The sequence below is a fragment of the Coregonus lavaretus genome (assembly GCF_964263955.1).
Source record: "Coregonus lavaretus genome assembly, chromosome: 1".
Classification (NCBI taxonomy): domain Eukaryota; kingdom Metazoa; phylum Chordata; class Actinopteri; order Salmoniformes; family Salmonidae; genus Coregonus; species Coregonus lavaretus.
Window position 1 is genome coordinate 80,493,328 of NC_139988.1, and position 26,713 is coordinate 80,520,040.

The window sequence follows — 26,713 nt, forward strand, 5'->3', positions numbered from 1 at the left end:
TTTCAAGACAACTGGGAACTCTGCAAAAAAACAAGGTCAAGTCATGACATCAGTGATTTTCAGGTTGGAAAGTTGGAGGTCTAGAAAGTGTACGACTTGGAATTCCGAGTTGGATGACCGTTCAAAACTATTTTTCCCCAGTCGGATCTCGTTTTTTTCAGAGTTCCCAGTTGTTTTGAACACAGCATTAGTCTCAGCGGAGGGAGGGAGAGAGCAGCAAAGGGTCCGCCTCTCACGATCCCTGCTCTCTCCTTCCTTTCCTCCAGTGACACTGACCAGAGAGAGGGGACACCGTCTTCCACCTGATGGCGAAACTTGAGTCGCACCTCATCTGCCTGATGCACAAATTCATGTTGTTCCTATGACGAGAGAAAGTAAAATATTCCTCGATATTAAAGTAGACACGACGTGCTGCTAATAATAGTAATACAACGCAGGGCTATCGATACACTTGGCTTCTCATTCATTGCAGATGCAGCTCGAGCGGAAGTATGGAGAAGGGCATTTTATGTTTTGTAATAGTATTGAATAAAAACAGTGATGACAGTTCTGAATACATTTTTTTTTACATGAACTCACTCATAAAAACAGCAGCTCTTTGCTGTATTCTTTGACAGTCTCTCTGTGGTCATGCTTTTAAAAGTTATTAAATCTTACGTATACTAGTATCAAACTTTGCTGTGGCCGGGGTCATGGAATCTCTGTAGGTGATTTGAGCTATCCGATTGGCCAGCGCAGCAGGTGCACTCTATTTAGCCACAGATCTCCCGGTTCGCCAGGTAGGCAGAGTTAGTCTTTTCAGACAAATGAAAGGTTCAAAATGGGAACACTTTGCTTACCCGGTGCGCAGGGCTTCTGAATGAAGTGCACCTACTGCCAACAGCACAACACGGAAAAAGTATAAATAGGAAAGCAAGCCTTTATCATTGGCTTTTCTACAGAAATGTTTGGTGATCGATTAGGAATGCCTTAAAGATCGACTGGTTGGTGACCACTGAGCTACATCAAGGAGCAGCAGCCAACAAGAGCTTAACCAGCGTTTTAGCATCCGTCAAGACTAACATGTCAAAAGTCTGCCCTTTTAGCAGCTTATCAACAAACTGTACGATAGTGATAAAAACAAAAATAGCTAATGCATAAGTTTGCATTTAATTGCAAACATAAATTGGACATCAGTTCTGAGAACATTGCACTGCAAGTCATGCTTCATAAAACGAGGAAGCATTCTGTCTTTTGTCTGTTATTTTAGACTTCTCTAAAGACAGAATCCCGTTAAAAAAACACAATGGCTATGGTCTTAATGAATGCCAGTGAGAATCCACTGAGCCATTCAGGCTGCCAGTTGATTTCTCCATGCCTCGCTACACACCAATCAGCTCGCCAGCCTGGCCACACCACCAGCCAGTCACTTGTCTGCCATTTCAACACAAGATGGAGACAGTGCCAAAAGTTCCACTTAAAATCTCCATTCACCATGACGTGTGAGGAAAAGAGCCCAAATGCTGGGCTTTCCAACAAAGTCGAGGAAAACACAACAAAAGCTGCCGAATTCTGCGGACAAGCCGCATCTTCTCGGTTTCTGCTGAGCACAAAATAAATAAGCATGAAGAGGAGGAGGAGGAGGAGGGCGGGGGGGGGGGGGGGGGGGGGGGGGCGTCTTGTTACGTAGGAACAGAGCATGTAGCAGATAAGAGCAACAGTGTACAAAGAAGAAGTCAGGCCGGTGAAACTTGAGCAGATAAATCATCGCCTCACTGTCCCTTAATCAGCACGTAAAGAAGAGCCTGTCGTGTGTCTGCAAAACCACGCCTGTCTCGCTCCAATCACAAAGCTTAACGGGTTTGTAATTTCAAATCTCACATACACACAACTATCACACAGCCACTAGGGCAAGGCTGCATCCATGCTATTTATTTTACTCAGAAAGGATGTTAACAAGACAAATGAATGAATAAATACACAAATAATGCATATACACTAGTGGTCAAAAGTTTTAGAACACCTACTCATTCAAGGGTTTCTGTCTATTTTTACTAATTTCTACATTGTAGAATAATAGTGAAGACATCAAAACAATGAAATAACACATTTGGAATCATGTAGTAACCAAAAATGTGTTAAACAAATCTAAATATGTTTTATATTTGAGATTCTTCAAATTTTACATTACATTTACGTCATTTAGCAGACGCTCTTATCCAGAAGCAATTAGGGTTAAGTGCCTTGCTCAAGGGCACATCGACAGATTTTTCCACCTAGTCGACTCGGGGATTAGAACCAGCGACCTTTCGGTTACTGGCACAACACTCTTAACCACTAAGCTACCTGCCGCCACCCTTTGCCTTGATGACAGCTTTGCACACTCTTGGCATTCTCTCAACCAGCTCCATGAGGTTGTCACCTGGAATGCATTTCAATCAACAGGTGTGCCTTCTTAAAAGTTAATTTGTGGAATTCCTTTCCTTCTTAATGTGTTTGAGCCAATCAGTAAAGAGAAACGACAGTCCATCATTAATTTAAGACATGAAGGTCAGTCAATACGGAATATTCAGTTGTACGGAAAGTGCAGTTGCAAAAACCATCAAGCGCTATGATGAAACTGGCTCTCATGAGGACCGCCACAGGAATTTAAGACCCAGAGTTACCTCTGCTGCAGAGGATAAGTTCATTAGAGTTACCATTACTAAAGGACACCAATAAGAAGAAAAGACCTGCTTGGGCCAAGAAACACAAGCAATGGACATTTGGGCTTAGTGGGACTATCATTTGTTTTTCAACAGGACAATGACTCAACACACCTCCAGGCTGTGTAAGGGATATTTTACCAAGATAGAGAGTGATGGAGTGCTGCATCAGATGACCTGGCCTCCACAATCCCCCGACCTCAACCCAATTGAGATGGTTTGGGATGAGTCGGACGGCAGAGTGAAGGAAAAGCAGCCAACAAGTGCTCACCATATATGGGAACTCCTTCAAGACTGTTGGAAAAGCATTCCAGGTGAAGCTGGTTGAGAGAATGCCAAGTGTGTGCAAAGCTGTCATAAAGGCTATTTGAAGAATCTCAAATATAAAATATATTTTTGATTTGTTTAACACTTTTTTGGTTACTACATGATTCCATATGTGTTATTTCATAGTTTTGATGTCTTCACTATTATTCTACAATGTAGAAAATAGTAAAAATAGAGAAAAACACTTGAATGAGTAGGTGTTCTAAAACTTTGGACCGGTAGTATAGATAATGCTAATAATATACTGTTTTGCTTTTTGACAGATATCCCAATGCTGAGGACTTTGATGGTGGGTTCATTCTTTTTAAAATGCAACTCTCGTACATGCTTTTGTTTACAATCTGGCTAGTGCCTGGTGCACATGGCAGAGCTGCTTGCCCATCACCAGTGTGAAATGTTATTCTATATTAAATATTATAAACGGGGTGGTTCGAGCCCTGAATGATGATTCGCTGAAAGCGGTGGTATATCAGACCGTATACCACGGGTATGACAAAACTTTTATTTTTACTGCTCTAATTACATTGGTAACCAGTTTATAATAGCAATAAGCCACCTCGGGGGGTTTGTGGTATATTTCCAATATACCACGGCTAAAGGCTGTATCCAGGCACTCCGCTTTGCGTCGTGCTTAAGAACAGCCCTTAGCTGTGGTATATTGGCCATATACCACACCCCATCGGGCCTTATTGCTTATTGATAAACCCGGTGGTTCGAGCCGTGAATGCTGATTGGCTGAAAGTTTATAATAGAAATAAGGCAACTTGGGGGTTTGTAGTAAATGGCCAATATACCACTGCTAACGGCTGTATCCAGGCACTCTGCATTGTGTCGTGTGTTAAAGGCGTCAGCATGCTTTAGTTCTGCTGGCTTCGGCTAGTCAAAAGGAGCGAGTGTGCTCACATACTCCCTTAAAAGATCTTCTCTTGACAAAAAAAGTTTTGTCAATTTTGAGACGCCGTTGCCTGTATACACTTCCTCAAAATAGTCAGAATTAATCTAAGATAAGTCAAGAAATCTGTCATTAATTTTGACGTTTTTGTCACGCAATTTTACATTTAACTAAGATGTTCATGCAGTATTTCTCAATGAAAAAATGTGCATGAAAACAAGTAATCTCTCGTTGAATGACAACAAAGACTTTATTGAAGAATCCCTACTGTTGACCAATCACCAACAAAGGGGTGTAAACTTCGGCTACCGACTTACGGCTTTGCTTCCCCAAAAATGGTTGTGTGCCCGAACAGCCGGAAAAAAACAGAACGTACAGAAATGTCACAAAATGTCTTTGTAATATATGCACAAACTCTTACGAACTGTTTCGGCTGGGAAGCATGCGGACGCCTTAAGGACAGCCCTTAGCCGTGGTACTGTGTGTTGGCCATATACCACACCCCCTCGTGCCTTATTGCTTAATTATAATACAGGCAGGCACCACATTACTACAAGACAAAACAGCTCGCTCAATCAAGCATGATAGTCTTGTAAGTATAAAAGCAAAGCTTGTTTTCATATACAGTGCCCTCCATAATTAATGGGACAGTGAAGCATTTTTTCTCTCTTTTGGCTCTGTACTCCAAATGTTTGGATTTGAACTCAAATAGTAACTATGAGGTTAAAGTGCAGACTGTCAGCTTTAATTTTAGGGTATTTTCATCGGGTGAAATTACAAAACCTTTTGTACATAGTCCCCCCATTTTAGGGGAGCAAAAGTATTGGGACAAATTCACTTATATGTGTATTAAAGTAGTAAAAAGTATTTGGTCCCATATTCATAGCAGGCAATGACCATATCAAGCTTGTGACTCTACAAATTTGTTCGATGCATTTCCTGTTTCTTTTGGTTGTGTTTCAGATTATTTTGTGCCCAGTAGAAATGAATGGTAAATAATGTATTGTGTCATTTTGGAGTCACTTTTATTGTAAATAACAACAGAATATGTTTCTAAACACTTCTACATGAATGTGGATACTACCATGATTACAGATCATCCTGACTGAATCGTGAATAATGATGAGTGAGAAAGTTAGATGCACAAATATCATAACCCCCCCAAAAAGAATATTTGTAATGTTGAGAAGTTAGCATGTCTTGGGGGTATGATATTTGTGCGTCTAACTTTCTCACTAATCACTATTAACGATTCATTCAGGATTATCCGTAATCATGGTTGCATCCACATTAATGTAACAGTGTTTAGAAAACATATTATATTCGTATTAACTATTAAAGTGACTCCAAAATGACACAATACATTAATTACCATTAATTTCTATTGGGCACAAACTAATCTGAAACACAACCAAAGCAAAGAGCAAATGCATCCAACAAATTTGTAGTCACAAGCTTGATGTAGTCATTGTGTGCTATGAATATGGGACCAAATACTTCACTTTGTACTACTTTATTACACATGTATGTGAATTTGTCCCAATACTTTGTCTCCTAAAATGGGGAGACTATGTACAAAAAGTGCTGTAATTTCTAAACGGTTCACGCAATATGGATGAAAATACCCTCAAACTAAAGCTGACAGTCTGCACTTCAACCTCATAGTCATTATTTGATTTCAAATCTAAACTTTTAGAGTATAGAGCCAAAATAAGAAAAAATGCTTCACTGTCCCAATAATTATGGCGAGCACTGTAATAAAAAAAAGCTTGAAAATGTAGTGGAATGGGATTATTGTGGTGTGTAAAGAATCTAATAATTTAGAGGCTCTCCGCACTGCTAAAGCTAACTCTCTCTCCTCTGCTCTCATCCTTCTAGACCTATCTGCTGCCTTTGATACTGTGAACCATCAGATCCTCCTCTCCACCCTCTCCGAGTTGGGCATCTCCGGTGCGGCTCACTCTTGGATTGCGTCCTACCTCACAGGTCGCTCCTACCAGGTGGCGTGGCGAGAATCTGTCTCCACACCACGTGCTCTCACCACTGGTGTCCCCCAGGGCTCAGTTCTAGGCCCTCTCCTATTCTCTCTATACACCAAGTCACTTGGCTCTGTCATATCCTCACATGGTCTCTCCTATCATTGCTACGCAGACGACACACAATGAATCTTCTCCTTTCCCCCTTCTGATAACCAGGTGGCGAATCACATCTCTGCATGTCTGGCAGACATATCAGTATGGATGACGGATCACCACCTCAAGCTGAACTTCGGCAAGACGGAGCTGCTCTTCCTCCCGGGGAAGGACTGCCCGCTCCATGATCTCGCCATCACGGTTGACAACTCCATTGTGTCCTCCTCCCAGAGTGCAAAGAACCTTGGCGTGACCCTGGACAACACCCTGTCGTTCTCCGCTAACATCAAAGCGGTGACCCGATCCTGTAGGTTCATGCTCTACAACATTCGCAGAGTATGACCCTACCTTACACAGGAAGCGGCACAGGTCCTAATCCAGGCACTTGTCATCTCCCGTCTGGATTACTGCAACTCGCTGTTGGCTGGGCTCCCTGCCTGTGCCATTAAACCCCTACAACTCATCCAGAATGCTGCAGCCCGTCTGGTGTTCAACCTTCCCAAGTTCTCTCACGTCACCCCGCTCCTCCGCACACTCCACTGGCTTCCAGTTGAAGCCCTGATCTGCTACAAGACCATGGTGCTTGCCTACGGAGCTGTGAGGGGAACGGCACCTCCGTACCTTCAGGCTCTGATCAGTCCCTACACCCAAACGAGGGCATTGCGTTCATCCACCTCTGGCCTGCTGGCCCCCCTAACTCTGCGGAAGCACAGTTCCCGCTCAGCCCAGTCAAAACTGTTCGCTGCTCTGGCACCCCAATGGTGGAACAAGCTCCCTCACGACGCCAGGACAGCGGAGTCACTCACCACCTTCCGGAGACACTTGAAACCCCACCTCTTTAAGGAATACCTGGGATAGGATAAAAGTAATCCTTCTACCCTCCCCCTACCCCACCAAAAAAATAATAATAATAGATATATTGTAAAGTGGTTGTCCCACTGGCAATCATATGGTGAATGCACCAATTTGTAAGTCGCTCTGGATAAGAGCGTCTGCTAAATGACGAAAATGTAATGTAAAATGTTAACTTGTATGCAGTACAAATCACATTATTGTGGGAGCACCTCCTCCAAGAGTATGAATTAGGCTGTTTGAAAAGGTTTGAATCCTAAGCAACCTGCCTACACATTGTTTGAAGTACAATAGACCAACATAGTTCCTGTAGTAGGTCAAAGCTGTGTGCTGGGAAACCTTGGTAGAGCATGGGTGAAGTATGCATTGTGGTGATCATGTGAATTTCCTTTCTTTTGCGGCTTCAGACTGATGCCTACTTCTCGCTTAAGACATAGGTGTTGTTGTTGTTTTTTTTTCATGTTTTTTACACCGGAACGTGGTTTTCTGTTAACATTTCCACATGCAAAGACAGATATATATTTTTTTAACCAAAAGTTTGTTATTGGCAGTGCTATTGTAACCTTTAATTTGGCCTCTGCCAAAAGGTCTGGGCTTTAATGGCACATGTTGTGCGTTTGCATAACTGCAATGGTTGCTGGTTTAAACATTTACATTTTAGTAATTTAGCAGACGCTCTTATCCAGAGCGACTTACAGTTAGTGAGTGTATACATTTTCATACTGGCCCCCCGTGGGAAACGAACCCACAACCCTGGCGTTGCAAGCGCCGTGCTCTACCAACTGAGCTACAGGGGACTATGATCCTTGGCAGTTGCCCTCTAACAGCTCAAATCTGTTTTGATCCAACTATCAAAGAATGTGTAGAATTTGCCATGGATAGTCAAAAGGTAATTGTCTGCAGTTTTCAGAAGCTGAATAGCTCAATTGGTTGTGACAGTCTTACATTGTAAAATATGACTCAATTCCCATTGAAAGTAAAGTAAAAGAAAACGTTTTTAAATCATTGACTTTTGAAGGTCGTATAACTCAGCTATAGAGACTAATCAAAGATATCCCCATGTACACTAAAGCTGCGTCGTTCTTGTGCCTTTTTCATCTTGTTTCTAGCCTACAGCGTTGCGGAATTATGCATCCTATACATTTATATAATCCGGGTTTGAGCCGCGCCACTGGAATGGCCGTGCATGGCAGAGTTGTTGACAAATATCCAACACATGGGCTAGTTCAGCATCCAGATTAAATACAATTAAGACAGTCAAATTGCAGAGTTGTTAGTTTGGCACTGTTAATCAGCAGACATTTGGATTTAAATGTCAAGAAGACAGGAGATGGAGCGTACTGGAATTTATTATGGATGTTAGAAACTGGTGAGTTTTTGTGATGCTAGCAAGCATGTATTTGCACACTGCAGTCAGTACACAACCGAGGCGCTGTTTACATGTAACGTTAGCTAGCAATTCGTTTTCTCAGCTACAGTTTGAGTTGTGTCCTGTCTGAGAGTGAAATGTGGCTAGCTCTTACCATAGCTTGGACTATGGATTAGCTAGCTAGCTAGTGTTGCAAAAGCCTAATGCATGCATTGTACGGTAGCAGCGTGACAATTTGCCCAAAGTTTGGTGTTGGTTTTGAACTAATGTATCTAGCTAGCTATGTTTTGTGGAAAAATTTAGGACTGCCATTTGGACGTGAGCTAGCTAATGTTAGCTAGCTTCTGTGTCGAGGTCAGCTGTTGTTGTCTGTCTCTAGCTAGCTAGCTAATGACTGATTTAATTTGTGTATTAACCTTCCATAACCAACTATAGCTAGCTACCATTCTTTGGCTGTTCATTAGCTAGCTAGCTTTCAGCTGACTGGTGTTAGCTAGCTGCTGGACATTGGACAAGTAAGTTAACGTTAGCTAGCTAGCTACCTAGCTATTCAAAGTATCTGTTTGATTTTGTTGATTAAACTCAGCTTGAATCCCACCATATCACTAGCTATCTACTGTAGCTTGTTTGTTCTCATACTTTTTCTATGACTGGCAGCCTGGTGCAGCTGTGTTGTTGCCGAGCAACCAAATTGCTCGATGGTGTGTGAGAACTCTGAGAAATATATTAGCATTGTCAGAAATGCTACAAAAAGGTAGCACATCGTTGGCACGTGAGAGCGATATAGTATACGTTTAATCAAACCTGTTGCCCCTACAAATGTATTCAGTCCGAAAGGTGGCAAGTCTAACGGTCACTTTATGGACGCTTTAGTCTTGTTCTTATCCGACGCCTAGATATTGAGCTTTTCCTAATGCTAACGACCCTGTTCAAAATCCGTTATATGGTTGCGGTAATGGCCGGACGGCTCATAACGAGAGCCAGGGAGTGTGTTGTGTACCTCCAATCGAGGTGATTTGAGAATTTTCATCGACATTGGTGTCATATCGGCTTAGATATGACAGTAAGGAGATTTCAATTTAACATTGAGCTTCAACCAACGCCATACTATTGTAGCACCGACCGGTGCGAAAATAATAATGGATTTTCCTTAACAACATACCCATATTTCAATGAAATTGGCCAATGTTTCCCTGACGTGTATGGCAATTATGATTTAATATGTATCCCCTACTTACTGCAATTGTGGTATTCTCATGTAGCATGTTAATGGTCCCGTGTAGCTCAGTTGGTAGAGCATGGCGTTTGCAATGCCAGGGTTGTGGGTTCGATTCCCACGGGGGGCCAGTATGAAAAATGTATGCACTCACTAACTGTAAGTCGCTCTGGATAAGAGCGTCTGCTAAATGACAAAAAAATAAGTAAATAATAACCCCTTTAATCAGAGGTGATTCTTGGAGGGCTGGAAAAATATAAAAAATAAGAAACATGCAGAGGTATGCAAGAGCATGCAAATACAATCACCTGCCTCAGTGTGAGCTGTCCCAAATTTCCACAAACTATTCTGTCAAATGTAATTGCTTTTTTTGAGGATTCAGGAGACTAAAGAAGAGCCTGGCACTCAGGCATCATTGACTACACTGACTGTGGATGATAACATCAAAAACACAGCCAAACAAATAAAGAAAGTTCAGGGATGTCTTCACTGAAACTGCTGAGAAGAAGAAAAGAAAATACATTGGAGGTTAGTCTCACTCAGGTTGAAAAACTCACTGAGGACAATACAAAACTATTCAGAAATCAGATACCGAGTGTTCTCAACTAATCCCCCCAACCCGCTCTCCCGCCGTACGAGCAGGGACACTAAACCTAATTCAGGGCAGCTTAAGTGCTCCCTGGAAACAGTCAGCATTCCACCGGTCAACACACACACCCACACACACACTCACACTCAGAGAGAGAGAGAGAGAAGATGTTAAACTTTGACTGCCACAATGCATTCAACCATAGAAATAAATTGTTATTTGGGGATGTGGGGTTCATCGTTTCTCCATAGACACCCAGCCCGCCCTACCCCTCTCAAACATCCCCCACAAAATCTCTCACCCCAAACAAAAGTGTGGCCACTGCAGTCAGGCAAAGAAGCAAGCAGGGGATGGATCTTCCAAAACAGGGGATGCTGTGCCAGTCCAACCAGTGGATAAGCAGGCGAGAGTGTGCTGAGGGTCTGAATGTGATTCAAGAGGACAGCAGACAGTAGCACCATATACAGTATGTGATGGGCTTTTGGAATCGAATTTTAGAGTTGTGCATCCAGCTTCCTTTGGGCCCACTGCTATTTGACCCTGACCTTTGGACATCTTTCAGCCAGATACAGGGATAAATAGTCCTTAAAAGGAGGTTTACTTTTTTACAACCAAATCTAAATTTTTGATGTAAATGCCATGTTATAGCTAGAAGGGTCTAGTTTTTTGAGAAACTTACCCCAACCAGCGATTCACTTCCTCATCCCTGCTGTGCAGTACGGGGGCTCTGAAAAAACATGAACAAATGCACCAAAAACACCCAAATATTTCCTTTTAGAAATGGAAACACTCTCAGTATAGTGATGCAGGTCTTTAGATGTTATACACATTAAATTGTGTCATTCCGAACTTTATCCGCAACCTTATATTACATTTTGTGCGACTCAAGCTGTTTTCCTTATCCAGCTGTTCCATTCTTGGTGTAGCCTGCTGCTAGAATGGTCGGAGAGGTAACACTGGAGTCGCAACAAAATGGAATACAACGTTGCGGATAAAGTTCAAAATGATACAATTTCATGTACGTTTCTCAAAAACAAGTGAAATCGCAAAAGAAGTGTCTGGACCCTTCTATAACATGCCATTTACATCAAAAATAGAGATTTGGTTGAAATTCTCCTATAATGAGAAATCTTTAAGACCTTAATTCTAGAGGATCATAATTTTTGTTATTTACAGTTTTTTTTAACCTTCTGACCAAGTAAGCACTGGCAGTGATTTCATAGAGCTGACGCACACACAAACACATACTGTAAACACTGCTCCAAATTCTACAGGCGACCCTAGGGACATTCTCTAAATCACTTCACCCTACTCTCCAAAGTTCATGTCAAAACTTCCTGGAGCAGGCATTTCTAAAGGAAAAACTAAGAGTTTCACAAAGTAATAACGCTGTGTATAATCCCACACAATTCAGTCTAGTAAGAAAGTGAGAACAGAGGGAGGGAAGAAGGAAGGATTTCAACAAAAACAAATCATTGGTTTGGCAAAGAGATGTGTGTAAAAACACCCTCCAAAGATTGAGATTTTATCTCCTGAGTCATTCAATTTTGTGTGTTGATGCCCACTCGTGATAGCGTAAATTCAATTGTCTCAATTTTGCAGTAACATTGGCAATAACTGACTGAGAGCAAGGAAATAAAAAATGTCATGCTTTGTTGGAGGTATCCGGGCTAGACTATAGGCTACTTGTAAAGTTATAGCCTAAATCTTCATGTTAACTCACTGTAATATGTTTCCCTCCTTTGCCGCCTTCCCATCACCCCTCCTTTCTCCTCCTCCTTGGAACCAGTCATTCCATTCCTCCGCTGGGAAAAGGAGGTCATGTATCGACTTACCCAGCGTCCCTCTCTCTCTCCAGCCACAAGACCCTTCCGCCTCTTCCTCCCCCCCATCTCATTCCATCACTCTACCCAACCCGGAACATCCCACCACACCTCCCCATTTCAATTCTTCCATACTAACCATTCCCTCTCATTTCAATTCTTCCATACCCCCCGTTCCCCCCTTCCCGCCCAACCATGCCCTCAGCCCAATACTAATTGGTAAATCTGCTGAACCATAGCAGTTCCAACAATGAGACACCTGGAGTTCTGTCAAAACGAGTTTCCCTGTGAAACGGCCTCAAGTACTAATACAGTACACGCTCACAGCAGCCCAACCACAGAATCAGATGTGGGACTTGGGCAGAGGAGGAGGGAGGGAGGGTTGGACAAGCAGGGATATATAGAAAAAGTGCTTCATGTTAATTATCATTATTTGGAAAATACGCAGTGGGATGCGGTGGGATGTTTCACTATAAAGTTAGATTTAAGGTCCCTGAAGACCAATATGCCAAATTAATGTATCTGTTTGCACATTGTACCATGATTTAAGGTCAAATTTTGATGAGACATTTTTCTATCTGACTGCAAAACTAAGCTGCTATCACTTTCCTATTTTGCTCTCAAGCACACACACACACACACACACACACACACACACACACACACACACACACACACACACACACACACACACACGCCTGCAGTGTGTCACAAGGCGTGGTGTCTGTGAATTCATGTGCAACTGTGCTTGACAACCTTACTTGACCTGACAGTCTGCTTATGTAGCACACACAAACAGACACACCTAAAATTGGATTGGGCAAACGTACATCTACACCTTAGACAGAGAGACACAGACACCAACAAATATGCAGACACACCTGTGCAGACAAACACATATTTAAGACGCACTCACAAAGAAACACAGACATAGACACACCCAACAGAGCTCCTGCCTTACCTAGTCAAAAAAGTTGACTAGGGAGGGAAATATCTCCTCTCTCCACTTGTAAACCGTGTTTACATTAACGGTTGTTTCCGTAAGTGTTTTTTCCAAGTGCAACGTTTTTATTACCGACACGGTCCCGATGGAGCATGGAAAATCAGGCAATTGATCAGCTGGAGCAACTCAAGCAGGCAACTCAAAAGAATCCGGGGTCCATACAAAGGAGACGACAATTCGTTTTCATCTTGGCTCCTCAATGAAAACCACGTCCCACAGTTCCTCTCACTCCCTTCATCAGTCTAAACGTGCAACCATGAGCCATAATCTAGCCTAGCGCCCACTTATTTGGCAGCAGGCAGCAGTCAGCTCTGCAGACCAAGGCTAGCCATTATGTCCTGCTCCATTCAAACTCTGACTGTTTGGGTCCGTCAAGGAGGGCACCATAGTTGAATAGTAGTAATATAGAAATGAAACAGGCCCTGACTCTTCCTGGGCCTTGGATGGCTCCTGACGACAGGAGAACAATTCAGAAAAGCTAGACAGCCTTGTCTCGTCCAAGTCCCTCGTCTTCAACATCGGCCAAACCCCACCCGGCCAAACATAAATACAGAGGCAGGCACACACAGTCACTCACTTAGACTATACACACACACAGAGACAGAGACAGAGACAGAGACAGAGACAGAGATAGAGACAGAGACAGAGACAGAGAGAGACACACTCCACTCCCTAGTTAACTTCTCGCTGGCTCTGCATTCAGATGCTGATAATAAAGAGAATCCTCTTCAAGACAGCTGCTAAGAGAAACAGATGAAAAGAGAACAGAAAGAGATTCTCTCTCCCGGATGGTAATTCAAACACGAACACAGAATACAGCCCTTCAGCAAAAGACTGGAAAATGATTGACATCTCATAATATGTGACAAAGACTTACCAAAAACCTCAGAACTGATGGAGATTCTGATAAATAAATATTCTATACTGTCTGAAACCTTCATGGATCTGAAATCATCATTCTATACCATGTACAAACAGCAGAGACATCAAGTAAAATTCCACCCAAAAACTATCTTTTGGTATTTGTTTCATTAGTCCATTGTTGACATAGTCCCAAAATGTTTTGCTTGTCAGCAATCAAGTTTTTAAGATACGTAACTTTCAAAAAACAGAAATCATCCCAGTATGATGCATTTTGCATACAGGGATGATTTCTATATTTTGAAAGTTTTGGGACTATGTCAACAATGGACTAGTGAAACAAATACCCCAAAAATATTTTTGCTTAAAATCAATAGACACTTTGGCACTGTTGTAAATCGAAAGGATACAATCATCTATCAACAGAGACCGTAATGCTACCTTGAGAGTAACCATTCTAAACCATCTGATGTTAGCTACAAAGCACAGTCAGCTAACTGAGCTAGGCTACACCAAGTATCACAATGCTAGAGTGGGTTACAAGCCAATTACTTACAAAACACAGTTCACCATTCTTCTAAACCATCTCTGGAAATCAGGGTTGTCAGAGAACTAGGAATGTATGTGTTGCATCAGTACATATTTAGTGTGAGAACCATGATGAAAAAGTTAATAGGTACTTGAAACTTGAAAAGTATCCCCCAAAATATCTGCACCAGCACCCATTATAATAATAATAATATGCCATTTAGCAGACGCTTTTATCCAAAGCGACTTACAGTCATGCATGCATACATTTTTTTTTTTGTGTATGGGTGGTCCCGGGGATCGAACCCACTACCTTGGCGTTACAAGCGCCGTGCTCTACCAGCTGAGCTACAGAGGACCATATTACAGAGCAACAAAGCAAGTCAACAACACAGCAGCAACAGCACTCAATCAGCAGCAAACACATAGCATGATTAGAATTATGACTATTATTAATACTTTTTTTTAAATCATCATCATTTGTCAGTTGTTATTTGGCATCATCAACCAGCTAGCAAGATACTTGGAATTCAAAGTTCTCACCAACTGAAATTGGTGAAGGCTCAGATCTGACTGTCCGGGGAATTCCAAGCAGAAGGGCCCCTGAAAGGTAAAGACGGACGTTCCCGAGTCACACAATTATATCAGCTCACACACACACACACACACATCATCCTAGCCTACCGGGGACATGATTGCAAAGGAATGTGTTCTCACTTAAGCCTAACTCACCCCCCTTTTCACTAGCTAGGCTATTCATTTATTTAAACTTCTATTTCCTTTCCTTTTCGCTGCCTCAGCTTTCTCCAGGGTGCCTTAGCTATCCTTATACACACACATTACACAGAGAGAATATGATAACATGGGTTGGCTCTGGGTTGGTTACATGGCTGTTATACTGGCTGGCTAGTTGTTAACACTGGAGTAACTTGGCTATTTCTTGCTGCTGGTTCAAAGACATTGACTTGTTTGGCTCGTAAGGAGACTGCAGTGTGCACTAGGGTGAACATGGGGAGATGTATTCCTGTGCATGTAGGTAGGTTTGCAGCTAACAGCTTAATCACATTTTAAATCACTCTAAAATCAGGATATGAAGGGCATGGAAAGAAAGAGGGAGGGAAACAAGAGGAAGAAGGAAGAGAAACAGGGAAGGAGATAAAGAGTTTAAGTATCAGTTTACAACAACAAAAAACAACGTGCACACTAATCAAAGTGCAAAGTCATTCAGACACACACACAAAACAAATCCCTACTGAACCACCTAGGTTAGTGTGTTTATCCATATACTGAAACCTCATACATTAAGTTACTGTAGTGTACATGTTACTCTGCATATTTCTCTGAGCAGGCTTACAGTATGTACAGTGCTTGCACACACGCACACACATTCTAGATATCCACGTCCGTCACACATTCCCCAGGGTGGCCTTAGTTCACAGGGGTTATAATCGCTAAATGCCACTCAGAGGTAAAGAGGACAATGACTTCCCAACTATTGCTGTGCGTTTCAAAGCCGCTATCCACATTTCTCCATGCAAATCAGATGACAACTAAGGGTGGAGAAAATAGGCTTCCCACTACTACAGGTCAGAATCTGGATGATACTTCTCTATAAATTCCTCTGTTGTCTGCCCAGCAGCCACTGACTGTTGTTGGGGTGTCTGTAAACAACTGGACATTCAGTGTTGTAGAGAAACAATGACTTTGTCTAGATTGGGTTTCACTGAGTAAAACAGCAAACCCCTACTGCCCTCTCGTCACAGTTCCCATGATTGACACACGTCTCGTCTCGGCTGGTCTCACATTTGGCCCCTAAGTTGGTTGTGATGTCAGCCTGACAGTGCAATGTCTGGTTTGAGACAGTGGACAGGGCAAAGGCCTGGTTGGGTGCCCAGAGGAGGCACAAAGCCCCCTGTCTCAGGGTGAGGCCATGTCTCCTACCAACAGCTCTGGTCTAAAGCACTGCTGCCACAACAACAGACACCATTGAACTTATCTGTGATTACGCTGCCACTGACTTTGCTCAGACTAGCCAGAGCTTGCAGACTGAAGTAAAGAGGAGTTTCTGAGCAAGGAAAAGAGAGAGACCGACAGAGAGACATAGAGAGAGAGAGAGAGAGAGAGATCTCCTCTCGTAAACAGTGAGGGCAGTGTCTCCAGTCTGTGACCCTGGGGACACTCATTAACAGTGAAGGAGGCCAGGATTTCACACCAGGGCTTCCAACCCCCAGAGCTATTGTCTGTACAACCCAGGTGCACCGCAATTTAGAGGGAGGAGACATATCTTTATTTAACATGTCACAATGTACATAAAGATGGACGTGGAGTGGACAAGAGGCCACTTCTTTTCTAAGGATGACCGGCCAAGCCGTTCAGGCACAGTTGGGGACTGCGAAGTCACTGTGGGCATTTCCTGAACAAATCTATTCTATTTCAAAATGTAGGGATGGAGACTTCATTTCAAGCCAACTCCCACTCCTTTCTGTAGCTCTTCTTCCAGTGCACTTTCTATGGCGAGACAAATGGGCCTGCAATGTGAAAGCCGAGTGTTCATTGGTTAGAAAGCCTCAGGTGGGAGGTCTTGCCATACATAGATGTAATGGTCAGATTCAATCACTTCCTCAACACTAATTATTATACACTCGGAATAGACACACAACAGGACACTACACCTCACCCTTACTCCCTCAAGTTACATGTTTCACCGCTCCTGACACACACATACACACACTACACGGAGGCCCCAGTTGGGAAATGGTTAACACTCCAGCCATCCCCTGCTGCCAGTGAAAGCCCAGAAAACAATGGAGACATTGTCTGGCCTAAACAAGACTCTGACAAAAGCACTGTGTGTGTGTGTGTGTGTGTGTGTGTCTGTGTGTGTGTGTGTGCACTCTCTCGCTCTCAAACATACGCGTATTTCTGCCCCAGTTCCCAGCATGTCAATTTAAAAAACGTTGTTAAAAATGTTTGACTTGCACCACAATAGTAAGTCTAAAGTGGCTGCAAAATTAAGGGTATTCATCACATAGCCTATAATTTACTAGTAAGAAGATTACTCAATATTTAAAAGCCAACAACAAGTGACGTCACCTTTCTTACATTGCCTTACCCATTTCTTGTCTTTATACTGAGTAGAAATGTAAAGTACTTTTCTTAACTTGAATGTGTTAAGAAATGGCATGAGCACCACCATGTTATGCCTGGCCACTGCTATGATGACTGCTTGAGTAGCAGCAGTGGGAGTCTGTGATGTGGGGGCACACACACACAAAATAAATCCTGTAACAAATCATAAATCTGTCTAAAAACAAATCCCACCTCTAAGCTACTAGAAAAAGTGGCATAAGACATCAGCCAATCGGGTATCTGTGGTGCATCGATAATTAAGATGACTGTCAACTCATTGAGTTTTGAGAATTGACTGTGTTCATGTGTGTATGATGTGTCACATGAAGATAGCACTATGAACTTAAAATGACTACGGACTGAGGGTTATTTTATACAAGATTATCTCGGACTGTTGACCGTGTGAGGCAGATGCACAATACAAAAATGTCTCTCCCTGGGTTTCGTTCTGTAAAAAATACACATCAATAGACATATCAATTAATAATAACGTTCAACCAATGGTCTAAAGTTCAGCGGCAGCGGTTTGGAGGCTGCCCCGCAGGGCGGTCAGACACTTCAAAGGGCCCGGCGTGCCCCCTTTGCGATCATGGCGGTGAGGGGCAAACCACGCAGCCTCATAACGACAAGCCCCTGTGAGGTCACTTCCTCCATTCCCTTCATGGCTGACCCTCAAGAGCTCCACCCACTTCTACCCCAGAAACCGACCTACCCAGAGACTCTTCACAAGACAGTACATTTTTGTTTCATTCTATGTGTATCTGTCCATCTGTCTTTGTCCTTTTCTATCTCTCTCTGCTCAATTTAGCATTTGTATATCTCAAACTTGATCTTTTTGTTTTATTTACTGTTTCACTGTCTCTCCGACTTTTTCTAAGATTGTTGAAGTGTCACTTGAACTTCGGATCGCTCTCTCCTTATCTCCGGTCCCTATCGGCTGGCTGTTATCGCTGTAGTGCAGACAGCACATTCCTAGCCAAAGAGGTCAAGGTGCCCAGGTGTTCTTCCCATTTGAAAGCAAAAATAAACTACAGTTTACTGCCCAATTTATTGATAAGGGGATCACGTAAAGGAGCATATTGGCCATGTTGGTGGGAAGGGTGCGATCTATACATTTACACGCTGACTGAGATACGAAGGCCCAAGGTGTTATCTCTGACATTACCCGAGTCGCCAAAACCAATCTATCTGTCTTTACGTTGTTAACACTGTTATGATACAAACCAGGGAACCATCTAATCAAACTCGCCTCAGTCGCAGATACGTGGAGAGGAGGGCGAGAGGGGATATTACAATACAAGCTTCATCTCACATTAAATGTAATCACTTATGCTAACAGCAAGTGCGTGCCGGTGCAGCAACACCTCTGATGGTACCAATCAATCAAAATAAATAAATAAACAATGAGATAAACACGTTTGGCGCAACAAGACGCTAATGTATTCTGAGTGCGAGGCGTTTGAACCGTAACCGTGTGTTGGACGTCATCTTAGGAAACTCCTCTTAAAGCCCTCGGTACCAAGGAGCAATGGAAGACGTGAGGTGATAAGTATTTGCAGCCATATGACTCATGGAGGAATAAAAACAGAAGTATTTACCTGCAGCTTAACTGCCTCCTACCAGCTTAATGATTTCAGAGGAGATGTATGTCTCTTAAAATAACCGTCCAAGTAGGGCCTCCTGAACTTTACGGTATAAAAATAACACTGGCGTCGCTCGGAGGATAAGGAGGGCCTGTCCTACTGAGTTTGGTTGTTGTGTTTGTTAGAGCGCTGTCATCGCCATCTCTTTGTCTTAGCATAACTTTTGACAGGGTTTCTGTTTCAAATAAACAGCCTATTTTAAGCAGTATGTACTTAGCGAAACTGGGCAAAAGACCAAGAGGGCTGGCATGCCAACTTTCTCTTAATGTTGAACTGGAAACCATTTATGATAGTATTTTTATTGTGGCTCATAAAAACGGTCTATACTTATCAAATACCAACAGTGACTTACGTGAAGACAGTGCCTTGACATCAAGTCTTTGCGTGAAACTCAAGAGCATAACAAATGTAGACTACATACTAGCTCCATGGGTCAACACAGGGTCAGCTATGTGGTTAACTCTAAATCAATCATGCCTTTCCCACACGCACAAAAGCATTTCAGAGTTGGACTGCTGATCTAGAAACAGTTCCCCCGTGTTCATGTAATCTTCTTCATTATGATCCAAAAATTCAAACTGATCCTAGATCAGCACTCATACTCGGAGAAGCTTTATGAATACGGGCCAATGGGTCTATAGTGTAGCCTAAACCAAGTACAGTTGAAGTCGGAAGTTTACATACACCTTAGCCAAATACATTTAAACTCAGTTTTTCACAATTCCTGACATTTAATCCTAGTAAAAATTCCCTGTCTTAGGTCAGTTAGGATCACCACTTTATTTTAAGAATGTGAAATGTCAGAATAATAGTAGAGAGAATTATTTCTTTCAGCTTTTATTTCTTTCATCACATTCACAGTAGGTCAGAAGTTTACATACACTCAATTAGTATTTGGTAGCATTGCCTTTAAATGGTTTAACTTGGGTCAAACATTTCGGGTAGCCTTCCACAAGCTTCCCACAATAAGTTGGGTGAATTTTGACCCATTCCTCCTGACAGAGCTGGTGTAACTGAGTCAGGTTTGTAGGCCTCCATGCTCGCACACGCTTTTTCAGTTCTGCCCACAAATGTTCTATTGAGGTCAGGGCTTTGTGATGGCCACTCCAATACCTTGACTTTGTTGTTCTTAAGCCATTTTGCCACAACTTTGGAAGTATGCTTGGGTTCATTGTCCATTTGGAAGACCCATTTGCGACCAAGCTTTAACTTCCTGACTGATGTCTTGAGATGTTGCTTCAATATATCCACATAATTTTCCTTCCTCATGATGCCATCTATTTTGTGAATTGCACCAGACCCTCCTGCAGCAAAGCACCCCTACAGCATGATGCTGCCACCCCTGTGCTTCACGGTTGGGATGGTGTTCTTCGGCTTGCAAGCCACCCCCTTTTTCCTCCAAACATAACGATGGTAATTATGGCCAAACAGTTATATTTTTGTTTCATCAGACCAGAGGACATTTCTCCAAAAAGTACAATCTTTGTCCCCATGTGCAGTTGCAAACTGTAGTCTGGCTTTTTTATGGTGGTTTTGGAGCAGTGGCTTCTTCCTTGCTGAGCAGCCTTTCAGGTTATGTTGATATAGGACTCGTTTTACTGTGGATATAAATACTTTTGTACCTGTTTCCTCCAGCATCTTCACAAGGTCCTTTGCTGTTGTTCTGGGATTGATTTGCACTTTTCGCACCAACGTACGATCATCTCTAGGAGACAGAACGCGTCTCCTTCCTGAGCGGTATGGCGGCTGCGTGGTCCCATGGTGTTTATACTTGCGTACTATTGTTTGTACAGATGAACGTGGTACCTTCAGGCGTTTTGAAATTGCTCCCAAGGATGAACCAGACTTGTGGAAGTCTACAATTATTTTTCTGAGGTCTTGGCTGATTTCTTTTGAATTTCCCATGATGTCAAGCAAAGAGGCACTGAGTTTGAAGGTAGGCCTTGAAATACATCCACAGGTACACCTCCAATTGACTCAAATGACGTCAATTAGCCTATCAGAAGCTTCTAAAGCCATGACATCATTTTCTGGAATTTTTCAAGCTGTTTAAAGGCACAGTCAACTTAGTGTATGTAAACTTCTGACCCACTGGAATTGTGATACAGTGAATTATAAGTGAAATAATCTGTCTATAAACAATTGTTTGAAAAATTACTTGTGTCATGCACAAAGTAGATGTCCTAACCGACTTGCTAAAACTATAGTTTGTTAACAAGAAATTTGTGGAGTGGTTGAAAAACGAGTTTTAATGACTCCAACCTAAGTGTATGTAAACTTCAGACTTCAACTGTATATGTCCGATATTATTGTATATACACCATGTCTGAACATTAACATTGGTGCTATAACTATACTAATTAAATGGTACAACTCCAGAAACAATGCTACCCACTATGCTAATACTGGCCTAAGGCACTTCTTGCTAACACCTCTAACATTCATGCCACACTTCTGATATTCCTCACTATGTAACCTTTACATTGACCTCTCTTAACGGCTGAAAAGTGAGAAACAGAACAGTATAACAGAGAACTAGCTTTTTAAATATCAACATGGTCTATTAGACTACAAGGACTCAGTTTTCATGCCCCTATCACGGTCCAATAGTCACGTAGCCAGCCTGTGTGCCGGGCAGTCATGCCCTTTGGAAAGTGAACAGCGTGGGTTAGTTAACAATGTGGCTATAACTCCGCCTACGCTGCGCTCATAAAGTCAGAAGAGTAAACCTTCCTTCTCTGAGGTTGTGGGTCATCTCCATAGGTTTCCTATTAGGTTCATATCACTATCCAGCTCTAAACTCTACTGTACAGTAAGCACTGGGCGGGGCCTTGTGTCGACACACTGGGTCGGAAGCGGCGTGGCCGTCCAAAGAGCAATGGCCACCTGCCACTTTGCCAAGTCCACTACATCCACCAGCTTATCCCGAGTGAGCTTTGTCTTTCCCATGTTCTTACCATTGGCTTTACGCAATCAATACAATCAATATAATGCTTATAGCCCCCAAAATGCTTTATAACAACAAAACACCCCTCTAAAGGTATGATGAGTAGTTACCTCTGTTGGTCGGCTTAAAATAGCTTGGCTGGTTAGTGAGTGACTGTCATTTCTAGGAAGACAGCCATCTCTCTACGTATTTCAGTTAGTCACTGACATCCATTCAACAGGTTTTGTGTTGGAAAAAGAGGGTATACAGAGGTATACAACAGGATACAGTAGAAGGGTTGTCTTTCTGTCTTAGAGGAAAAAGAGGTAGAGAAATGTAAAGGACTAAAGCGGGGTGTTACTTACAACGATGTGTGCCGGTGACGGGGACCGGGCATCTTTAAGTGCTTGTCTACTTTGAAGACTTCCGTGGTTAACATCTAGCAGGGGCCATTTCATCTGTAGGTACTAGATTGTGAGAAAGAAACAAAGTGGAGAAAGAAAGAAAAACATGTTAACAATGCAGAAATAAAACATTAACAAAAAGGAATAAACATTTTAAAAGTGATTACATGAAAGAAAGTAAAAACAAAACTCAAATCTTTTTTCTTTTTTTTTGTCATTTACTTTTTAGTCATTTAGCAGACGCTCTTATCCAGAGCGACTTACAGGAGCAATTAGGGTTAAGTGCCTTGCTCAAGGGCACATCGACAGATCTTTCACCTAGTCGTTGGGCCACGATCTTAACCACTAAGCTACATGCCGCCCCAAATTCAAACGGTAATTCCAAGGATGTGACACGTGGTGGGTTTTGTCTCACGAACTTGAACACACACTTCATATGGATTGAGAGGAATCATAACATTGCATTTTCTGTGTCATATTAGTCCCCCCCCTCAAAACAAAACTACATTAGACTGAAACCATTTATTACAGACCTTAAAAAAGAGACCTACATGTCCTAGCAGTTGGAAAAGTATACCGGAGTTGTGTTTTATGGCATCCATTCAAGAATTAGAACCATTTCAAATCTTAGGTAGAATAAATCACTCCTTCTATGCCTGTGAAGGCTACTGTAAGTCGATTATGGGGTTAGAATGACTTAATGCCATAAATGTGACCACTCTGGGATTCCAGGTGACTTAAATGACTTTTATTGGTCAACCTCATATAACGGTGCACTGTGGAGCCACGGCACACTGTTATAGGTCTGACTCTACCTAGCGACTGTCCCAGTGAATAATTAACTGAGTGACACACACACAAGACGTAGATAGATACACTACCAGTCAGAAGTTTGGACACACCTACTCATTCAAGGGTTTTTCTTTATTTTTACTATTTCTTACATTGTAGAATAATAGTGAAGATATCAAAACTATGAAATAACACATATGGAATCATGTAGTAACAAAATAAGTGTTAAACAAATCAAAGTATATTTTATTTTTGAGAAACTTCAAATAGCCACCATATGCCTTGATGAAAGCTTTGCACACTCTTTGCATTCTATAATATATAATATATAATATAATATGCCATTTAGCAGACACTTTTATCCAAAGCGACTTACACAAAAAAAAAAAAATTATGCACGCATGACTGTATGGGTGGTCCTGGGGATCGAACCCACTACCTTGGCGGTACAAGCGCCGTGCTCTACCAGCTGAGCTGGAATGCTTTTCCAACTATCTTGAAGGAGTTCCCACATATCCTGAGCACTTGTTGGCTGCTTTTCCTTCACTCTGCGGTTTGACTCAGCCCAAACCATCTCAATTGGGTTGAGGTTGGGGGATTGTTGGGGCCAGGTCATCAGATGCAGTACTCCATCACTCTCCTTCTTGGTAAAATAGCCCTTACACAGCCTGGAGGTGTGCTGGGTCATTGTCCTGTTGAAAAACAAATGATAGTCCCACTAAGCCCAAACCAGATGGGATGGCGTATCGCTGTAGAATGCTGTGGTAGCCATGCTGGTTAAGAGTGCCTTGAATTCTAAATAAATCACAGACAGTGTCACCAGCAAAGCACCCCCACACCATAACGCCTCCTTCTCCATGCTTTACGGTGGGAAATACACATGCGCTGATCATCCGTTCACCCACACCGCGTCTCACAAAGACAAGGCGGTTGGAACCCAAAATCTCCAATTTGGACTCCAGACCAAAATACAAATTTCCACCGGTCTAGTGTCCATTGCTTGTGTTTCTTGGCCCAAGCAGGTCTCTTCTTCTTATTGGTGTCCTTTAGTAGTGGTTTCTTTGCAGCAATTCGAACATAAAGGCCTGATTCACACAGTCCCCTCTGAATAGTTGATGTTGAGATGTGTCTGTTACTTGAACTCTGAAGCATTTATTTGGGCTGCAATTTCTGAGGCTGGTAACTCTAATGAACTTATCCTCTGCAGCAGAGTTAACTCTGGGTCTTCCATTCCCGTCGCGTCCTCATGTGAGCCAGTTTCATCATAGCGCTTGATGGTTTTTGCGACTGCACTTGAAGAAACTTGAAAAGTTATTAGAATGTTCCGTATTGACTGACCTTCATGTCTTAAAGTAATGATGGACTGTTGTTTCTCTTTGCTTATTTTGAGCTGTTCTTGCCATAATATGGACTTGGTATTTTACCAAATAAGTCAATCTTCTGTATACCTACCTTGTCATAACACAACTGATTGGCTCAAACGCATTAAGAAGGAAATACATTCCACAAATTAACTTTCAAGAAGGCACACCTGTTAACTGAAATGCATTCCAGGTGACTACCTCATGAAGTTGGTTGAGAGAATGCCAAGAGTGTGCAAAGCTGTCATCAAGGCAAAGGGTGCTACTTTGAAGAATCTCAAATATAAAATATTTTGATTTGTTTAACACTTTTTTGGTTACTACATGATTCCATATGTGTTATTTCATAGTTTTGATGTCTACACTATTATTCTACAATGTAGAATATAGTAAAAATAAAGAAAAACCCTGGAATGAGTAGGTGTGTCCAAACTTTTGACTGGTACTGTACATGGACCATTTTCTCATTAACTGGGCGGAGCCCTTTAAATCAGATGATATGCCGATTGTTTTGGTGACATAGTCTACCATATTTAGTTTCCTGGACTGTAACGAGGAAAGGAGGAGGAGGAAGAACTGTTGCTCTGAATTATGAACTAAGGCATCGGGGAGAGCAATATCTGAACCATTGCAAGACAAACTTTACAGGGGCAAGAACTTCATAAAGAAGAAGCCTAGCATCTTAAGTATTGTGACCAATGTCTTCTTTGTCAACAGGTCATACTGACTATTTACCTTCAAAGGATTTAAGGATACTCTCAAAAGGGTACTCATATAATGCAATAGCGAAAGTATAATTCCCCCCGCTCATTCCACTACCCACAGCCGAATGCTTTCCCTTCTAGACCTCTATTTGCTGTGCCTGCTATTTGACTATAGCTAATGCTCCCACTACATTCTGACACAGTGACCCTTGGGGGTGACCCTGCTATCGGCTGTGACATAAACTACTCTCGCCTTACGAATGTCAGGGCCACCAAGTCGGAGGGGGTACAGACTGAGGTCACCTCAGCTGCCTGCCTGCGCTCAGAGAGGGCCTCCAACATTAGTTAAGTTACAGGGGGTCAACAGGGTGAAACAGGCACTTATTGTACGGTGTGAAAAATAGAACTACTAAATATCATGATAGGGTACACTGTGTAAGAACCACTGACCCTTCCATACTGCTTACTGACGGAGAACATTCAAATAGGTATTCAAACCAATATGTCAAACGGTGACAGGAGTTCCTTGAATTTGCATGCGGGGCTGTGCAAATACTCCTAATGGGAATGAGGGCAGTCAAAATATGAAGGGAAAAATATGCCATAAAAAATTACTATAAAACTCTGTACAGTTTATATAACATGATCAACAATTAAATATGTAAAGGGAGAGCAACAGAGCCAGATAGGAAAACAGACACCAAGAGAATATGACAAAAGAAAGAAAGAAAGAAAGAAAGAAAGAAAGAAAGAAAGAAAGAAAGAAAGAAAGAAAGAAAGAAAGAAAGAAAGAAAGAAAGAAAGAAAGAAAGAAAGAAAGAAAGAAAGAAAGAAAGAAAGAAAGAAAGAAAGAAAGAAAGAAAGAAAGAAAGAAAGAAAGAAAGAAAGAAAGAAAGAAAGAAAGAAAGAAAGAGGGGGTCATTAGAGTTGGCAAGTGGAAACACTGGAGGGTTCCGGACTTGTTTCTTAACCTTGGGACCACAGGCACTGCTCCTTCTAGCCTCAAGGCCGGCACATGAAAAATAGTTTTGGAGTAAACCCGACATAAAAAAGAAGTGCCGTAATGTATGCCGCCTCATACCACACCAGGTCCCCCCAAAGGAAACTTCTGACAAGTCGAGTTGGCCTTGTTTCTTGGCCTCTGATGCAATGGGAACATCAACTGCTGGGCTAGGATTTCGTCCAAAAAACTTGGCCGGAGCTAGAATTGGAATGTTGTCATTCCATCTACGTCTGTGTCCCTATCCATAGCCCCTAAATAAAACAATCACTACGGCCCTTCTGCTGCCCCGCTGTCCAACAGCTCATTTCCTGTAGCCTATTCAACTACCTAATCAGAGCTACTCTCTGTCCTCTACGTATGGGCCTGTGCTAGAAGAAATCTGTACACTTGTGTGTTGCTGTGTTTGTTACTACGTCAGAAAGAGTGTGTGTGTGTGTGAGACGTCTGTATTTGTGTGTGTGCCACAACCTTTCCT

The 26,713-nt window shown here is 42.3% G+C and overlaps 1 protein-coding gene across 1 annotated transcript in view; it reads right to left on the reverse strand.

Moving 5' to 3' along the window:
* The window catches only part of LOC311134145 (transcription factor 7-like 2), a 118,687-nt gene that overhangs the window by 45,284 nt on the left and 46,690 nt on the right, over positions 1-26,713 (reverse strand). The window contains exons 4-5 of the mRNA XM_084167744.1: positions 22,340-22,441; positions 14,820-14,879 (exon numbers count right to left, since the gene is read on the reverse strand). Coding sequence (XP_084023870.1) covers positions 14,820-14,879; positions 22,340-22,441 — 162 coding nt within the window. The remainder of the gene's footprint in view (positions 1-14,819; positions 14,880-22,339; positions 22,442-26,713) is intronic.